This window comes from Acinonyx jubatus, chromosome D3 (assembly GCF_027475565.1).
Source record: "Acinonyx jubatus isolate Ajub_Pintada_27869175 chromosome D3, VMU_Ajub_asm_v1.0, whole genome shotgun sequence".
In the NCBI taxonomy this organism is placed as follows: domain Eukaryota; kingdom Metazoa; phylum Chordata; class Mammalia; order Carnivora; family Felidae; genus Acinonyx; species Acinonyx jubatus.
In genome coordinates, this window is record NC_069392.1 from 45,316,405 (window position 1) to 45,336,659 (window position 20,255).

The following is a 20,255-nucleotide window of genomic DNA, read 5'->3' on the forward strand; positions in this document are numbered from 1 at the left end:
ATCCTACCAATTGCCAACATCAGTATATTTGAAAGTTTAAGAAACCACACTTTTGGGGAACATTCTAAAGCCTTTATTTAGCATCAGGTAGATTATTTCATTGTAACACTTGTTAACTTCAAGACAGCAATTAAAATAATTTACTGGCAGCTACCTAAAGCCCCTTGGAGCAAGATCCCAGTCCGGGGTTGGGTGGATAAATACCATTAGATTAATGTACCCCAATGAAAGGGGCAAAGCTACTGTATAGTAGGTCTCCATACAGATTTTAAGTACACGGGGGCCTTACGTACTTGCAGTGCACAAGACCCCCTATTGTATAGTTTGGTACTTATAATACATGAGTGCAACTTCACGTCTCAGGTGGCCTTTGCCACAAAAGTTGAAGCATTTATAAAGGTTTGTCATTATGTAATGATGGTGATTAGAATCTATTTCTAGGGCATTTTTGTGAACTAGATTTTATACAAATTTTCAATTCAAACACCTTTTAATTCTAAGGACCATGATTACAGAAAATTGTAAAAGTAAATTCAGAGCACTAAAATACCTTTTCCAGTTTAATTTTTTAGAATTTTCAAATCAGGAACAAGTTTTTCTTTTTGGAAGTGGGAAGAGGTAAAATTGAGAGGATTAGTACGAAGAAAAGCCATCTTTTTAACGTAGTCTTTACACAATGACATAACCTTCTCTACATTTGAGCACATTAACATTGTATAGAAGAGTTCTAAACATTTCAAAGTCACATCTAAAACATTCAAGCATGACAGCATAAAAATATTGAAAATAACTTGATTTGGGACTACTATATAATTCCATGAAGCTAAAGTTACAGTTGGGTATAAACTTTCAGTAGATATGGCAACAGCAACCATAAAAAGCATTTTCTCCACACAGTTTCTCTTACCTCTCTAAAACAGTGTTCCAAAGAAGTAAGTTTGGATAGCAAAATTACCCATTTTTCCTGACTTTCCTCACCAATATCACCTCATGCCCTACTTTTGTTGAGTGAAATGCAAGTTATCTCAGAGCAGGTTTTTTCTTTTTTTAAAAGATGAGTAGAAACCAAGGAAAAAATTTAAAAACATAGGTTTAAGACTTATTTATAGATTAGCCAAACACCCTGACTTGTGTGCATTTTAATAAATGTCAGGCAAATTGAAGTAGTTTCTGTCCCAGTAGCTGCCCGAGTAAAGCCAGTCCTGTGCTCCATTGTAGGGATTAGGACCTTGATGGAACCACCTGTTTAAAAAGAAAGCACAAGATTGATGGGGGAAGCTGAAATCACAGGGTACCTGCCACTTCGCCCTGAGTTACGGATTTCCAAAGAGACTTTTAAAGAAGTCCTATTGTTTTTAGAGACCGCCTATATACTATAGAGAGTAGGAGTCCAAAAGATATGATACCACACAAAAGGTTCGTGAGTTTTTTCACAGCATTCAGCAAGAGTACTCAACAGAAGTAGGATCTTCTGTCTAGTGGGATAAGAACAATACTATTTGTCTAATTGTTCACTCTCTAGCCACATTATCTTCCACCAGGAGGCTTTTTTTTTTTTTTTAAGGTTTAAGGAATTAGGACAAGGAAACGAACTTTTATGAACTTTGGCAACATACCAGAATAACAGGTAAGCTACTGGCTTCAGAGTTGATGCCCCGTAAACTCAAAGCAGAAGTGGAATGTCAGAGAAGTCTGATTTTAAAGACCATGATCTTTCCAATATACTGTGCCACACCTAATCTGCTGAGACTAGTCCTCACCTTCCTAGGTCTCCATTTTCTCCAGGCTAATACGAATTCTTAGGTTGCATCTAGCGGTTAACATCCGTATCTGTCTTTTCTAGTTCTGCACAGAGGTGCCCTAATCATTTTCTTACCCTTTAAAAAACATCACATCACTGTTTCCGATAGCCCCAGCGTTCTTCAGGTAATGGAAATGCAAAATTACTTGCTCAAAAGGTTCACAAATTTGTGACACATTAAAAAAAATTTTTTTAACAAAATGAAGTTACATGTGTTGGGTAAGTCTCAAATGTCCCTATTATCCCTACAGTAGCACAAAAGGCTCTAAGAGAAAAGACTGCTTCAGATTAGGCAGATTCCTTGGAGGACCACAAAGTAAATGTGCATTGGACCACATTTTCTAGAATATTAATATCTAAATTCTCTATTCAGTTTTTGGGACTTTTTCCTACTTAGAAAATTTGGGTCTACTTTAAATGATCAAGATAGATCTGATTTGGTTAAGTTAAGCAGACTGGAAATATAATTTAAAAACCTGTTATTTGATCAAAGTCACAAAATTCTAACAGTATGAAGTATATAGTTACACAGCTTTTGGTCTCAAAAGTCCAAGCAGTAAAAGCACTTTTGCAGTTAGGCTTAGCAAAGTCAAGCACTTCAGAAAAGCAGGAAAATCCAAATCAAGTAAAAAATGATTTGAAAACTAATCCAAGCCTCAGGCCACGGTGCCATGGGATAAGCCCAGTTCTCTGAAGACCAGGACTGCAAGCTCCCCTTAGAGCCTGCCTGCTCTTGGACGGGGTCCGAACGCCACACTGGAGATGAGCACACCTCAGAGTCGACGGTCTGATGCATGGGATTAGAGTCTCCCCCCTCAACCGCTAGCTCTAATTTTGAGCACTTGTGTCTGGAAACCTCCGCTCACACACAGAGACCACAAAGTCCACTTAATTTGTCCTAAACTCACACATTTTAGGCACAGGTCACATGGGAAGAGGAAGGTAAGATTTCTGTGCTTTTAGTATTTTGGAGTCTACAGGTCTGAATCAGGAACGTAGCATTCTATAAAATGTGAATTCTGCATGATGCTCAGATGATCAGGGAGACAGCCTCATCAATTTTTTTGGCCTCATCACCCGCCTCCCTCCTCTTAAAAATCCTCTCTCACCGGTCCCTCTACCTCCTCCCTGTACCACACTGATTTCCTCTAGGAAAACAGGTCAGGATTATAAGCAGGCCTTTTCAAAAGCAGGGGCCATAGTTGACAGCCAAAAATTTGGGAGCCTATCCTCTCTTCGAGTGAAACCAGTATTAGCAGGAATGTCAGCTTTTAGCTCGGAGGAATTTGAGACGGATTTTAATAAGTTTCCGGGTTTGATAACTCTGAAGGCTAGTTAGCTCTAACCCAGCAGAGAATGTTCCTTTATAAACTGTCCTGCCCCATCCTACCCTAGTCAAACTGAACCATGCCTTTCCAACACACATCGTCAATCCTGAGAAGAGTCAAGTCCGTGAGTGTGCACTCTTCCCACCTCCACTAAAAAAGAGCTCAAAGCACATATTCTTTGGACAAAGGGTCGGTAGGATCATTTTAAAGAGGTACATTCATATAAGTACTACTGATGCTAAGAGACAGTGTGGTAGGAAAGGCGTCAAATTGTAGCCCACAAATGCGGCCCCTCGTTTTATTTTCAGGCGACTACAGAGCTATTTAAAGCTCATTACTTTCTGAATGCTACGACTTTGACAGTAAAAATTCTTAGTGGACTTTTCACTTACATTGTACACCTGAAAACACGACCAGAAAAATAAAGGAGTTAATAATGAGAAATATAGTACAAAAGTGGGGTTTTCTGCAAAAAGAGACTAGAAATTATGATAAAATGAGTCAAGTCTTTTCAAAAGGGATCACAGGAAAGCAGTGTAGCTTTTCCTTAAGGATTAATGAAGGTGGAGGGTTCTAATCACAGGCCTGCGGCTCACTAGAGGTGTGCCGTGAGCAAGTCCCCTAAATGAAATACACCAGCATTTGTTTTCCTCTGAACAACAAAGGGATTTCTGGGCCACTTTCCAAACTGTATTCCACGGAGTTTTAGGGAGCTGGGGAACGTACAGGGTGGGAGAAGGTGAGGGGTGGCCAAGGTCCTGCCCCTACTCCTCACCCGACCACCACAGCTCTGGTTCCACACATTCTGTATTTGGAGATTCTTTATGCATTCATTGGCAAAAAAGCTTTTTATGCTAACCACGTCCAAAAACACTTAGACTGGATGAAACCTAAGGTCATTTCTAGTTCTAATAATTATCTATTTCTCAGATGCAAAAGGGCTACCAATGTCTACTGAAATGCTTGCAAAAGTACGCCCATATTGGCTCTGCAACTCATTTAATAACTTTGAGTTATGGGACAATGGTTTCTATCATGTGATACATACGTAGAAAATGTTTTTTTCTATTCCTGTTTCCAAGTGATTCTATTACTCAATACAGGGAGACTCTGAAAACTCCTCTTTAAAAAAAAAGTTCAAAACTTAGAAATTTTATGGCCACTTTCTATTTCTGAATGGAATCCAAGGTTACTTTATACATATTGTATTTCTGGTACATGTCTAATCCCTTGTGTTTGGAAGAATAAAGGCACTGTCTAAATATCTTGGACACATGATAAACATATAAGCAAACGGCCCTGTACGTTTACTCACGTGTACTATAAGAAAATAGCTCCAAACCTACTTTCATGCCAAAATCTGTTAATTCCAGATTTACCTTCCCTCTTACAATAACGAAAAGGGCAGGACGTGGCCAGACAAGGAAGGCAGACGGTTGGCTTAAACGACTCACCTCCAGTTAACTGTGTGGCAATATTGTAACCTTAATTTCCAGATAATCCCTTTCCTGTGTCACACATGCAAGTCTTGCCGCTTTTCTCTTACACCTGGGAACGCTGGCAGGGCTTGTGTCAGGCCTCGCTTAGCAGATCTGCATCTCAGTGCCCCGCCCCCCACAACAGCCTGGGGTGCCCCACACGCACCTTGTCTTCCAGTCCTCCTCCGACTTGGACCTGTTTTTGCGGGCTGCTCTTTGTTTTTCCTCGAGTCGTTTTTTTTCTTCACTAGCTTGATCTAAGGTATGAACATTAATGGAAAACCGTTATTCTCCAGGTAGAGCCTGCCGGGCACAGTACTAAGCACAGTGACGTTTTGGACAAGCACCATTTACATGTATTCGCACAATCTCTGTCTTATTAGAAAACAAACATTACGTTAAAATTTTCACACACACCCAAGGTAGTGAGAGGCAGAAGGGTCACTCAAGGCCCAGTCGTCTCTTTCTACAGTCTAGTCCTGAACAGCTTCTTCATTTACCAAAAGAACCTGCTAATCTTGGGGCATCCAGGTGGCTCAGTCGGTTGAGTGTCCGACTTCGGCTCAGGCCATGATCTCACCATCTGTGAGTTCGAGCCCCACGTCAGGCTCTGTGCTGACAGGTCAGAGCCTGGAGCCTGCTTTGGATTCTGTGTCTCCCTCTCTCTCTGTCCTTCCCCCGCTCGCACTCTGTCTCTCTCTCAAATATAAATAAACATTAAAAAAAAAAAAAAGAGCCTGCTTATTCTTTTTAAAAAAATTTTTTTTAACATTTATTTATTTTTGAGACAGAGAGAGAGAGAGAGAGAGCATGAACAGGGGAGGGTCAGAGAAAGAGGGAGGCACAGAATCTGAAACAGGCTCCAGGCTCTGAGCTGTCAGCACAGAGCCCGACGCGGGGCTCAAACCCACAGACCGTGAGATCATGACCTGAGCCGAAGTCGGACGCCCAACCGACTGAGCCACCCAGGCGCCCCAAGAACCTGCTTATTCTTAAGGCCAAAATAATTATGTTCAAAAGCTTCAATGGAAAATTGGGTGGAAAAACTGAATCAATGTGAAATTTTCTTAATCCTTGGTGAGACCTCACAGAGCTTCAGATTCTATCATAAGAAATTCAAACAATTTTCAAAACTCCTGTCTCACTGATCATTCAAGGACAGCATTGGGGCATGTGGTTAGAACAGGGCTTCTGAACCCTAGTGTCCCCGACACATCATCACACTGCCGGGGTGCTTGTGGGGCGTCCTGTGAGCTGCAGGACCTCTGGCAGCACCCCCAGCTTCTAGCCACTAGATGCCAGCAGCAGTTCCCCAGACGTGACAAACTCTGCGGACACTGCCGCACATCCTCCGGGGGGGGGGGGGGGGGGGGCGGGGCGGGGAATGCTTCCCTTTTGAGAACCACTGATTTAGAACAGATTTAACATCAGGTAAAAATGTTGTAATTAACTGAGGCCACGCTCTTCTTTGAGGCTCATGAGGTATTATTTGGGTTCTTAAACATACAGTGAAATAATTAGAATATAGTTTAAAGTTGATAACGATGCTATTATTTTCTCAAATTCTCCTCTGACATTTAAGACATGCCTCTGGCCATATGTAGATTATTAAACCATCAGGGAGGATCACTGAAGTAATGAATCTAAGCTACTAAAGTCTACCTCAGATTTCCAAATTTTAAATGAAAGCTACTGCATTTATATTGAATTCAGACTAAAAATGCTCGTACCATCACAATGATGCTACTGATCACACGACCCCTTCCCCCACATCTATCTACACCATTTCACCACCAGACACTCGTTACCTATTTCTCCATTCTCCATGGCTCTGATGTCAGGCCGTAACCTGCAGTCTGTCTTAGGAATCACGCTCTCCATTTCCTTGTCTACTTCATTCAAAACCATTGCAAAGCTAGTAAAGTTATACATCTGAAAAGCAGCAAAAATGTTCAAATTAACATGCAGCAAGGTGTACTGCAACCCGAAAGCCCCTCAAGACAGAATGACTTGACAATGACTCCCTGAGTCTGCGGTAATGATGGCCCGCCTTCTTGACCACTTGTCTTCATCATTTTCACTCAAGTCTGCCCCACCTGGGGTGTCTGGCCCAGAGAGATCCCCACGCAGGCTGCACACGATGAATATCCTCCATCACCGTCAACTTGAACTATAAGCCATATTGATGTTCTTTTTACTTCATTAAAATCATAACTCGCTGGATCTGGGGGCTTACTACTGAAGTATTTGTACCACCCTGTATTTGACGAGAGCCAGTCTTACTCCTGAGTTATCATTAAAGAAGCCCCCAAGAGTTCCACCCCGACATCTTCCCAGCCAGACCCCAGAAGGGACGGACGGCATGAACGCAGAGTCTCAGGTGACAAGGGAAACTGGCAAACAGAAGCCAGCAGAGGGACGGCTGAGGAGCACTGAGGCGACAGGCCGCACCCTTCTGTGGTCTGGCTGGGCTGGCCCTGCACGTGCCTGGAAGGCGCACTCTCGGCACCGAACAGAAGCAGCCCCGTCTCACCTGGGCAGAGTTTGGAGGCCGTGGGGCTATTCGCCACAGGAGAACACTTCCAGGGATCACAAACACACTTTCAGAATCTGGCATTGGCATCTCGTCCGACTCCTCAGAAGTGCTCATCTAGAAGAGCCAACCAATGGACAAAATTAAAACGTTTTACAACAGTACACTTACAAATTGTAAAACAACCACGGTTTCCCACATACAGTGAGCGGTGCGGGGGGTGGGGGACAGGGGAGCCGGGACTCTCTCCAGCGGTGCAGGGAGTCCACAAACACTTGCTGACCAGGGGCTAGGAGGCCCTGAGCTTTGTGTGTGCTGTGCCAGCTAGTGTTATGTGCGCTAAGGTAGCACTACTCTCATCACTCTTTACTACAGTGTCTTATTCTTCCTAAAGCTTTTTTAATTTTTTTTTTTTTTTAAAGAAAAGTAACTTGCTGGAATATTTACTGGAGCATTATGAGAATAAGAAAAGGTTAAATTCTTGGGGCAGTTAACTAAAATGGATCAAAGACACAAAACCAGTAGGGATCCTAAAAGCATTCAATAAAAAGAATTTAAACGGATGTTAGGCTAATGAGGAAACGAACAATTCCTCTGGCTATCCCGCACAGGCAGACCGTGCCAGAAGCTCCCGAGGTGCTGATCCTTCCATAATAAACCTATAAGGACACAGGAGCTCCGCAGCTCTGTAGGTACACGGACTTCACGCCTTTGGAAGGTTAGGTAATACCCTCAGTGTCACACAGTCACCGAGATACTTCAGCGAACATACGGCTTACAAAACAGCAGCAGGGAGGCGACAGCACCGATGACGACAAACTTGCCCTGGCACCTGAATGTGCTCAGGTACATGGGCCTGCAGCAGCTCCGTGCACACAGGAAGGGGAAGTGGACAAGGCACGAGTGGGTGACAGTAATCGCTCTCTCCAAGGGCACTGATCTACAAAGACTGGCAGGATTCACGGGACATGAGGGACATCTTCTGGGATGCTGCCAATGTCCACGGTCCTCTGCCCCAACTCCGTAAAGGAGGGTGGATGCCACGTACGTTGGCAAGTGCGTGTCTTTGCCATGTGGCCTCGTACTGGCCCGAGTGGCCGCCAGGGCTCCCGGTGTCCTGGAGCATTTCCTTCTCTGGCCCCCTCGGTCCTCCTCCAGCTGCGGAGAAGCGTCAGCACATCTCCCAGAAGGAAGGAAAGGCAGGCGGGACGGACGTGGGGTGTGAGGAGGAGAGCAGAACAGTGCCCGGAGATGCAGGGAGATAGAAAGAGAAGAGTCAAAGCCACAGCAGAGCGGCATGCCGGGACATTTTAATAAAACTCCTTCTGCCTCAGGACCATGGTTAACTTAATTACAAAGAAACTCACTAAAAACTACACCTATTTTTGAGGAGGATTGGGGCTTCTTAACTTTCACAAGCACAAGGTTCCCACAAGGGGAGCCAGGGAGCCCGCCTGCTTGCTGGTGCTCGGCCCCTGGCACGCCCACGTGCTCTGAGCAGAGGGACCTTGGTATTTAGTGGTCTTGACTATGAGCAGGTATTACTCCGAGCCCTTTCCAGCAGTCGTCAACTCACCTGACAAATCAGGTACCAGTAGTATCCCTGTTTCACACATGAAGGCCAGGGAGAAGGCACGAAACCTGACTCTACCCACTCCTCGGTGCTGGGGAGGGTTTCTACCCAGAGCTTGTGCTCTTAACTACCCCGCCGGCTCCCGGAAAGCAACCAGTCCTCAAATATTTCCCGTCGGAACACATGCACTCTTTTTTTAGCCCTCTGCTCCTCTGCCTGAAGGAAAGGAACAGGAGCGTGCCGAACACGAGAGCCTCCTTGGGCCCCGGGACAAGCAGCTGTGTGCCCTCCATGTGGGAAATGAACAGTCTCATGAGGAAGAAAGGTGAGTGGGGAATGACTCCCTTAACTGCACTGGTCTTAACTTCAGTGGTTTAGACGAGAGACAGAGAGAGAGAGAGAGAGAGAGAGAGAGAGAGAGAGAGAGAGAGACAGAGAGAGACAGAGAGCGCACGGCACGCAAGAGCGAGAGCAACAAAACTGCTAACAGGCTGGAAAACGTAGGAAAAAATTTTGGAGGAAATTTTAAACATTCAAGTGACCTCAACTTCCTTTTTAGAAAAAATTTTTATGTTTATTTTTTGAGAGAGTGAGAGAGCAAGCGCACTCAAGCAACGGAGGGGCAAGGAGCCGTGCAACCAGCACAGAGCCCAACGCGGGGCTTGAACACACAGACTGTGAGCTCATGACCTGAGCCAAAACCAAGAGTCGACGCTTGACCGACTGAGCCACCCAGGCGCCCCTGATCTCAACTTCTAACGCACATAAACAGAAAGAAGGAAAGACACATCCGTCCCAAGATGAACTCCCACTTTCCAAAGCTATGTGAATTCGAGTAATCAATGCCTCACGCATAACCTCACACAGCCACAAGAGTAGCACGTGGCCGTACTCCATGAAGCTTATGCCGCACAGTTGCTACTGGGGCAGGTTATCTGTTCATTCAAAAGATTCAAGGATGTCTGTCAACTCTACCTTAATTAAACAAAGAAGATCCGAGGAGAAAAATTACACGCATTAGCAACCAGAAAAAAAAAGAGCACACTGTGACCCAATAACGGGCTGCCTCCAGAACGATTAGTACAAATTCAAAAGCCCAGGGATTCCTCCGGTACCACCTTACAGCATGTTCACCTGTTTGCTGTTTTTCTTCTCTTCAGTATTTTTCTTGTCGTTTTTTTTGTAAGCATCAAAAGTGGCAGGGTCCACACTGTACAAACACTCGGTCCACTTCCCATAGAGGGCACAGAGCCTCTTCTTGCTGTCGAGAGACATTCATATTCAGCCAACAATTAAAGCCGTGTTTTGCTGTAACTGAATCATCATGAAAATGATTATGAATCAGATTCTTTAAAGAAACAGACCTTTCCTTGTAGAAGAAAAAATTTTCAACTCACTGAAATGTTTGTTTCCTAGGTTATGGCAGATTTTAATAGTAACATTTTATTTAGCAAATGACACCTATACTACCCAACACCTAAAATGGACACTTTACCTTTTATCTTGAATGTAGCCTTCGACTTTATGTAATTCCTTACCAAAAAGGCCGCATGGCTTAAAATTCAACACACATTTGTCCCCAGTCCTGTGAAGAAGATATTAAGCTCAGATGACCATTTACCACAGAAGCAGCAGTAGAGAATAATGAGGAAGGTGACCTTTCTAAAGCAGTTGCTGTTTACTGATTTTCTAACACATGTCAGGCTCCACAGAGTGGTTGTTACGACTAATCCTCAATTAGTACTGGACCCACCATTAAGAAAGGTGAGCAGGGTTCATAAAGAACAAGAGACGTGCTGCTATGGAGTCAATGTCTGTGTCTCCCCAAATTCACATGTCAAAGCCCTAACTCCCAAAGTGACGGTCTCTGGAGGTAATTCAGTCATGAGGGTGGAGTCCTCACGAATGAAATTAGTGCCCTTTTATTTATTTTTAAAAAAAAAAATTTTTTTTCAACGTTTATTTATTTTTGGGACAGAGAGAGACAGAGCATGAACGGGGGAGGGGCAGAGAGAGAGCGGGAGACACAGAATCCGAAACAGGCTCCAGGCTCTGAGCCATCAGCCCAGAGCCCGACGCGGGGCTCGAACTCACGGACCGCGAGATCGTGACCTGGCTGAAGTCGAACGCTTAACCGACTGTGCCAACCAGGTGCCCCAGTGCCCTTTTAAAAGACACGAGACATGAGCTGTGTCTACTATGTCAGGATACGAGGAGATGGCCCCTGCGAACCAGGGAGAAAGCCTGCACCAGACATCAAAGCTGTCAGCATCCTGATCTTGGACTTCTTAGCCTCCAGAACTGTGAGAAATAAATTTCTACTGTTTAAGCCAGCTGGTTTGCATGGCAGTCTGTTAGAACAGACTGAGCTGAGTAAGATACTTGCCTAAGGTCACAAAGTAGGCTTTGAACCCAGCTCTTTTTAACGTTCCTGTTCCCCCCACGCCACCTCCTCTGCAAATAATACAAACTAAGCACTATAAGCAAAATGAACTGAGGATGAAATTACAATTTCATCTGTAAAAGCTCAGAGTTCGCCCAGTCGTCCCTGGTCAGAAACTTGCATTCATTAAATGGATGGGCTTCTATTTACCCAAGGGTCGAACTGCCTGGTTCTTAAATTATCATCAGGCTCTACTAGAGCTTTTGAAAAAAACAAAGACCCCCACCGGAACGGGGTGATGACAGCTGAACGGATACATAAGCCCCCTAAAGCGTCTTACTTGTGGTTTGTGATTTCCACATTGCCGTACTGCTCAATCCAGAGTTTACCCACAATGATGTTATGTACGCAGCAGGTAGGATTTGTCCATGTGTATGCTTCACTGTGTCTAAAAAACAAAAAACCCAAAGCCCAGAAAAATAAATGAGAAGTGTTACTTTGTTTAAAAAGTCTCAAAAGTGTGACTCAGGATAACAAATCAGACAGCTGGAGATAACTAAGCTCTAAGACTTTGAAACCTCTATTGATGTAAACTCACAATAAAATGGGTTATTGTCTAACTACTCTTGCTGTTTCTTAAAAGGATATAGAAGCTTAAGAGAAAAACCTAAACTTTCACCGAACTCCAAATAAACTATGTATATACCAGTGTATCTTGTTTTATTGTACTTGGCAGATACTGCGGCTTTTTTTTTTTTTTCTTCTTCAAATTGAAGGTTTGTGGCACCGGGCATTGAGCAAGTCTATTGGCATAATTTTTACAATAGCATTTGTTCACTTCATGTCTCTGGGTCACATTTTGGCAATTCTTACGGTATTTCAAAGTTTTTCATTTATTGCTATATATGTTATAGTAATCTGTGATTAGGACTCACTGAAAGCTCAAACAGCTAGCATTTTTAGCAGTAAGATATTAAGATGTATTTGGATTTTTTTTTTGTTTTAGATATAATGCTATTGTGAGCTTAATAAGACTATAATATAGATCTCACATAAGTTCCAAATGCACTGGGAAACCAGAAAATTCATCCGACTTGCTTTACTGCAGTAGTCTGGAATCAGGCCTTCAATACCTCCTATGTATGCCTGTCCTCATCTTAGGCATTCAAAAGTTTGGTGAGAACATTAAAAAAAAAAAACTGGAGTTGGAAAATAAAAATGAAGGTCTATTTACGACTAACCAGAAGAGTACCTTCCAGCTCACCAAAGAGAAAAACTTATGTCAATAAGCACCAATTTTACACATCCTTTCCTTTTGAAAACATTTGTTTCACATCTTCATACATTTGTGTTTTTTACATGTATTTTTCATTTACAAACAGCAAAATTCACTTTTGCTGGCATATTATTCTAGGAGCTTTAATGCATGGATAGACCTTTGTAACCACCACAATCGGAACATAGATCAGTCACAGCCTCCCAAATTCACTCATGCCCCTGGTACAGTCAAGGTCTCCCCTCTACCTAATTCCTGAATCCCTAATTCATCCCTCATCCTTATACAGTGCATCTGTTCTCCACTGTCTTTCCCCAAATGCCATATACAGGACATGATATATTACGCAACTTCTTGGGATTCATTTGTTATGATGCATTTGAAATCCCAGGTATCAATAATTTGTTATTTCTGAGTAGTATTCCACTGTATGGATGTGCCACATTTAACCATTCACACACTGAAAGATTTTGGGTTGCTTTTAGTTTTGAGCAATTATTGTTGTTATTTTTTAAATTTATTTTAAAAAGTTTAATTCCAGTGTGGTTAACATGCAGTGTTATGTTAGTTTCAGGTGTACAATATAGTGATTCAACACTTCCATATATTCCTCAGTGCTCCTCATAAGTGTACTCTTAATCCCCTTCCCCTGTTTCCCCCATGCTCCCACCCCCCAACCCCTCTGGTAACCATCAGTTTGTACTCTATGGTTAAGAGTCTGATTGTTTGGTTTCTTTTCTTCCTTTGTTTTTTAAATTCCATATATGAGTGAAATAATATGGTAGCTGTCTTCCTCTGACTGGCTTATTTTGCTTAGTATTATACTCTCCAGATGCATCCACGTCGTTGCAATTGGCAAAATTTCATTCTTTTTTTATGGCTGCATAACATTAATTTGGACACATCTCTTCATCTATACGTCTGATGGACACTTGAGCTGCTTCCATAATCTGGCTATTGTGCAGAATGCTACAATAAACACGGGGTACATATACCCCTTTCAATTCGTGTGTTTGTATTCTGGTAAATATCCAGTGGTGCAATTACTGGATGGTATGGTAGTTGTATTTTTAATTTTTTGAGGAACGTCCAGTTTTTCATGGTTATTAATACTGTTGTTATAAACATTTGTGCACAGGTTTTTGTGACAACATAAATTTTCATCCTCTAGATAAATACATAGGAGGGGACTGCTGAGTTGCACGGTAAACCTATCGTTAACTTTATAAGAAACTGCCACACTGCTCTCCAGGGTGACTACCGCTTTATATTCCCACCAACAATACTTCGTTATACTAAATCCTTGTTAGGAGCTGGTATTATCTGTTTAAAAAATTTTTATTTTAGCCATTCTAATAGATGTATAGTGGTATCTCGCTGTGATTATAATTTTGCATTTCTCTAATGACTAAGGCAATTGAGATCTTCTCATGTGTTTGCCACTTATGTATATCTTTTGGTGAGGTATCTGTTCATGTTGTTTGCCCAATTTCTTACGGAGTTGCTCTACTGTCTTAGTGCTGAATTTTGAGAATTCTTTATATATCCTGGATACAGGTCCTTTGTTGGATATATGATTTGCAAATGTTTACCCATCTACAGCTTCTCTTCTTCATTTTCTGAAGTGTGTCTTTCACAAAGCAAAAGTTTTTCATTTTGATAAAAATCTAATTTATCAATTTTGCCTTTTCTAGATTGTGCTTTGGTATGTATCTGTAAGAGGTCAGTGCCTAATCCAAAGCCATAAAGATTTTCTGTTTTCTTCCAAAAGCTTTACAGTTGTACATTTTAATCTATGATTTTGAGTTCATTTTTGGATAAGGTGGGAGATAGGAATTGAGATTCATTTTTTTTTAAATGTTATTTTTGACAGAGAGAGAGAGAGAGAGAGAGAGAGAGAGAGACAGAGCATGAGTGGGGGAGGGGCAGAGAGAGGGAAACAGAATCTGAAGCAGGCTCCAAGCTCTGAGCTGTCAGCACAGAGCCGGACGTGGGGCTCGAACTCACAGACCGCGAGATCATGACCTGAGCCGAAGTCGGACGCTCAACCGACTGAGCCACCCAGGCGCCCCGAGATTCATTTTTTAAATACGCATGTCAAACTGTTTCTACACTATTTGTAGAAAGGACTACCCTTCACTGAACTGTGTTTGCACCTTTGTTACAAATCAACTGACCATACTTCTATAAGTCAATTTCTCAACTGACCTGTTCCAATGATGTACATCCCTACCCTCTTGCCAATACCACGGTTTCTTGATCTCTTGATTTTTAGAGTTAAGTCTTAAAATTGGGAAATGGGAGGCCATCGATTGTTCTTCCTTTTCAGAATTGTTTTGGCTATTCTTTTTTTATTTGCCTTTCCATACAAATTTTGGTCAACTTCTCTATACCAAAAAAATCATCCTGGGACTTATTATTTGGATTGTTAATATTGTTAATTGGTCAATTAGGGGAGAATGGACATCTTAACTATATCAAGGCTTCCAAATATATTGAAACAGTCTATCTTCCGTTACCCAAATATCCTTTGTTTTCATCAATACTGTGTAGTGTTCATACAGACCCTGGACATACTTTATCAGCTTCATTCCATTCAGCCTATCTCAGTTTTTCTATTTGTCACTATAACTTTCAGTATTAAAATTTCCAGACATACTTCTATTTCTTTGCTAAAATGTCTTCCTATTCATTTTTAGCATGTTCATGTTTATCTCATGGGGCACAGTTATGAAAGCTGCTCTAAAGTATTTGATACGAATTTCAATACCTGACTCATCTTGGGGCTAGAGCCTATTGTTTGTCTTTTCCATCATGAGTTACTGAGATTTTCCTGTTTCCTTGTAGGTCGAATGATTTTGGAATTGTATTCTAGACATTTTAATAATAGGCGATCCTGGGCACCCTTAAAATGTTCCAGAGAATACTGATTTTTTTTTGTACTGTTAACATAATTTCAGGTCACAAGTCCCAACCCCGTTTCTGTTGCCTTTGATTGTGGTGTCAGTTTAATTTTGTAACCTTTGTAGTGCTATTCAGATCTATTATTTCCCCTCAATAGCCAGTTGGGGACCTGGGCACTGATCCACACAGCAGTTCAGATCTAAAGGCCTTTGGTGTGCCACTTCGGGTCCTGGAACTCATACACTGCTTAATGGGATCCCTTTCTTGATCTCCCTCCTCCCTCCATACCTGTAGATACCAGAGGAGTCTTTCCTCTGGCCTTTGCCTAGCAAGCTGGGGTTTTAAAGCGTTCCTGCTCTGTCTTGCATTTCCCACAAGTGAGTCTTCCTCTGGGGCAAAGAGAAAAGAAAGAGAAAAAGTAACAGGGATTCTCCTCGCTCTGTTTGGCCTTTATCCAGTTCCTCTGGCCAAGGAGGACCTTTCCCGAGATTTAGGTACTTCTGTGGCTGCTGCTGCCACTCCAGGAATGTAGCTGTGGGACCTGGAGCTTGCTCTGGGGCAAGGCTGGGAGAGAAAACTAAAAAGGATTTTCCCTCCTTTCTACATCCTGCAAAGGCCTCTTTTTAGTTGTTCTAACCAGAAACAGATGGCTTCTTCTGAAACTGTTTCTGTCTGCCTCCACTGTCTGGTTCTAAGGTCTGAGCTGCTCTGACTGTAAGCCAGGCGACAGTGGTTGGGTAGAGTGAATAAAACCAGGAACCTGCCATATTGGTCTTCAGGTTCTTATTTCTCTCCCCAGTCTGTGATTCTTTACTCTTCAGAGTCCTCAGATAGTTGCTTTATGTCTTCTGACCAGTTAAAATCAGTAGAAAAGATAAGACTATAGGGTGCTCATTCCATTTTAACTAAAAGAGGAACCACCTTTGAATTTAAATCTAACTTCTTTCTTTTAAAAATTTATTCAATTTATTTAAGTGAAAAACAAAAATAGTTCACCCATTTCTTTCATCTCCTACTTTGTACCATTGGTAGCCACCAATTTGCTTTCTGTATGTATGAGCTTGTTTTTTTTTTTTTAACGTTTATTATTTTTGAGAGAGACGGACGGAGGGAGGGAGGGAGAGGGAGAATGCAAGCATTTTCTGGGGAGAGGCAGAGAGAATCCCAAGCAGACTCTGTGAAGTCAGCACAGAGTGTGACTCAGGGCTTGATCTCACACGCTGTGAGATCATGACCCGAGCCAAAATCAAGAGTCAGACACTCAACTGACTGAGCTACCCAGGTACCCCAGAGCTTTTTTTTTTGTTGTTATTGTAAATTTTTATTTATTTACTTACTTATTTCCACATGTAACAGAGCTCATATAGTATTTGTCTTTGACTTATTTCACTTAGCATAATGCCCTCAAAGTCCATCCATGTTGTGCAAATGGCAAGATTTCATTTATTTTTATGGCTGATACTCCATTGTGTTGTATATGGTGTATATACACACATATACACCCCACATTTTATTAATCCATGGATGGACACTTCCATATAGGCACTTCATTTTCTTCGGTAAATATCCAGAAGTAGAATTGCTGGATAATGTGGTAGTTCTGTTTTTAATTTGAGGAATCTCCATACTATTTTCCAGAATGGCTGTACAAGTTTGTATTCACACCAACAGTGTACAAGGGTTCCCCTTTCCCCACATCTTCACCAACACTTGTTATTTTTAGTCTTTTTGACACTAGTCATTCTAATAGGTGTGGAACAGTATCTCACTATGGTTTTGATTTGCATTTCCCTAATGATTACTGGTGCAGAGCATTTTTTCATGTACGTGTTGGCCAACTCTGTGTGTTCTTTGGAAAAATATCTACTCAGGTCCACTCTGCCCATTTTTAAATCAAATTGTTTGTTTTGCCATTGAGTTGTAGGAGTTCTTTATATATTTTGGATGTTAACCCCTTATCAGATATATATAATTTGCTAATACTTTCTTCCATTCTGTAGGTTGCTTTTTCATTTTGTTGATGGTTTCCTTTGCTGTGCAGAAGTTTTTTGGTTGATGTAGTCCCACTTTTTTTTTTTTTTTTTTTTTTGCTTTTTCTTTTGATGTTAGATTGAAAAAGTCTTCAGCAAGACCGATGTCAAGGACCTCATCACTTATGTTTTCTTCTAGGGAGTTTATAGACTTATATTCAAGTCTTTGATCCATTTTGAGTTAACTTGTATAAGAAACTGTCCAGTTTCATTCTTCTGCATGTGGCTGTCCAGCTTTCCCAACATCATTTACTGAAGACACTGTCCTTTCCTCATTGTATATTCTTGCTTCCTTTTTCATAAACTGGCCATATATATAGGCATAGATTTATTTCTGGGCTGTTCTGTTCCATCCGTCTTATCTTTATGTTTTTATGCCAATACTACACTGTTTTAATTACTATAGCTTTGTAAAATAGTTTGAAATCAAGAAGTGTGATGCCTCCAGCTTTGTTTTTCTTTCTCAAGACTGCTTTGGCTCTTCTGGATCTTTTATGGTTCCACACCAATTCTAAAACTGTTTGTTCTAGGGGCGTCTGGGTGGCTCAGTTGGTTGAGAGTCCAACTTCAGCTCAGGTCATGATATCACGGTTTGTGGGTTCGAGCCCTGCATTGGGCTCTGTGCTGACAGCTCAGAGTCTGGAGCCTGCTTCAGATTCTGCATCTCCCTCTCTCTCTCTGCCCCTCCCCAGCTTGTGATCTCTTTCTCTCAAAAATAAATAAATATACACTTAGAAAAATTGTTCTGTTTCTGTGAAAAATGTCACTGGAATTTTGATAGGATTTACATGGAATCTGTGGATTGCTTTGGGTAGTATGGATATATTAACAGTATTAATTCTTATAATATGTGAGCACAGAATTAAGAAAATAATCCCATTTATAACTAAATCAAAAAGAATAAAAGACCTAGGAATAAATTTAGCTAAGAAGTGAAAGACCTGTACATTGAAAACTACAAGACATTAATGAAAGAAATGGGAAGACACAAATAAATGGAAAGATATTCCACGCTAATCTTTTTTTTTTCTATTGCAAAAGAAGAGAACTTTCAAATTTACTTAATGTCTAAGATGGGCCACACAATTATTATTTCCATATTTCTCAAAGTGAATTTTTTTTTTGAACACTGATTTTTTTTTTTTTTTTTAATTTGAATTCAAGTTAGTTAACATACACTGTAGTCTTGGTTTCAGGAGTAGAACACAGTGATGCATCTCTTACACATGACACCCAGTGCTCATCCCAACAGGTGTCCTCCTTTATGCCTGTCACCCATTTAACCCATCCCCCCACCCACCTCCCCTTCAGTAACCCTCAGTTTGTCCTCTGTATTTAAGAGTCTCTTATGGTTTGCCTCCCTCTGTGTTTTTATTGTATTTTTCCTTCCTTTCCCCGTTTATCTGTTTTGTTTCTTAAATTCCACATATGATTGAAATCATATGACACCTGTCTTTGACTTATTTCACCTAGCATAATACAGTCTAGTTCCATCCACGTTGTTGCAAGTGGCAACAACGCTGAGTAGTATTCCATTGTATATATATTCCACATTTTCTTTATCTATTCATTTTGAAAGATGGATAAAGAAAACATCACCATGATGTACAGAAAGCATCTTCCTTAAGCACTACCATGGAATAATTGATTCCATTCTATCTTAAAATAGATCCAAACATTAACTTAAACTTTTTATATATACCTATATTGAAAAACAACGGCTATTGCCCTGTTTCTCAATTCTTTTACAGAAAGTGGATAATTTACACTGTTTATAAGCTGTTTCTTTTTCTCCAACTTTAGAACAACACTGTCAGGTCTGTGGGTAAGTGTAGACAGACATGAAAAGAGTTTAATGGCTTGATTCCAACTCACTCAAGGAGCTCCAAAGTGATGGTTCCTTTGGGTTCTGCTTCTACACTCTTGCCCCAGAACTTCAGTTTGGGGTAGATCGAGCCATGAAAGATGAAATCGTTGTTTAATCCTTCAGCATGAAATGCACTAATGGGTGGGTGATGGCTGACCTGCTCCGAGATGAGTCTGAAACCAAGGTCATCTCTTGAGATTTAAAAAGAAAAAAAAAAAGCAACACTGTAATTAACTCTTATCATGTAACGTGTACATCACTTTCGTTTCAGTCAAAAGGCAATGTAAAAGTATTAAAGCAGCAGATTCTAGCTACTTGAAAATATTAAAGAACACACACATGAATTTGGGTGACTTGCATGAATTGCCAATATGAGCCATGTAAATTTAAACTTCTTCCGCTGATACTAGGATAGAGGAATCTAATGTGTCCCCACCCTTCCAAACGTTTAGAAAATACATGCTATTGGGGCGCCTGGGTGGCTCAGTTAGTTGAGCGTCCAATTTCAGCTCGGGGCATGATCATGTGGTTTGTGGATTCGAGCCCCACGTCAGGCTCTGTGCTGACAGCTCAGAGCCTGGTGCCCACTTCAGATCTGTGTCTCCCTCTCTCTCTGCCCCTCCCCCGGCTCAATCCTCTCTCTCAAAAACCAATGAACATTAAAAAGAAATTAAATTAAAAAAAAAATAGTATCCAAACTTGTACAAAAAGGGAAGATTCAGAAAAACTAAAGCCAAATGAATTCCTTAATTGTGGATCAAGAAACAGGCAAACAGAAGTGCATCTATAGATGTGTCATTGCCTTTATGCCAACAGTACACATTTATGTTACTATATTTGATATGGGTATTAAAAAAATTCCAATCACATGATCTATGTAAGGAGAAAAGAATAATCCCACATGATCAGTAATATTGAAATCGCTTAATTACTTCTTATAATGGTGCATTTTATGCATGTTTCCACATTTCTGACAGAGTCTCTAAAAGAGAAACAAACATCAAAATTGTTAACTTGCTCCAGGAATGCAAATGTTGGTAATGTTAAAAAAATATATATGTTTTTTTCCTCTTCACCTAAAA

The 20,255-nt window shown here is 41.2% G+C and overlaps 1 protein-coding gene across 8 annotated transcripts in view; it reads right to left on the reverse strand.

Moving 5' to 3' along the window:
* Positions 1–58: 58 nt before the first annotated feature.
* Positions 59–20,255, reverse strand: part of OSBPL1A (oxysterol binding protein like 1A) — a 266,965-nt gene continuing 246,768 nt past the window's right edge. For all 8 annotated transcript variants that reach the window (XM_053206295.1, XM_027068657.2, XM_015076139.3 and 5 more), the window contains 8 exons: positions 19,182–19,364; positions 11,437–11,544; positions 10,209–10,298; positions 9,848–9,974; positions 7,141–7,257; positions 6,416–6,539; positions 4,774–4,864; positions 59–1,242 (listed from right to left, as the gene is read on the reverse strand). In XM_053206295.1, the coding sequence (XP_053062270.1) occupies positions 1,140–1,242; positions 4,774–4,864; positions 6,416–6,539; positions 7,141–7,257; positions 9,848–9,974; positions 10,209–10,298; positions 11,437–11,544; positions 19,182–19,364 (943 nt within the window). In that variant the 3' untranslated portion in view covers positions 59–1,139. The remainder of the gene's footprint in view (positions 1,243–4,773; positions 4,865–6,415; positions 6,540–7,140; positions 7,258–9,847; positions 9,975–10,208; positions 10,299–11,436; positions 11,545–19,181; positions 19,365–20,255) is intronic.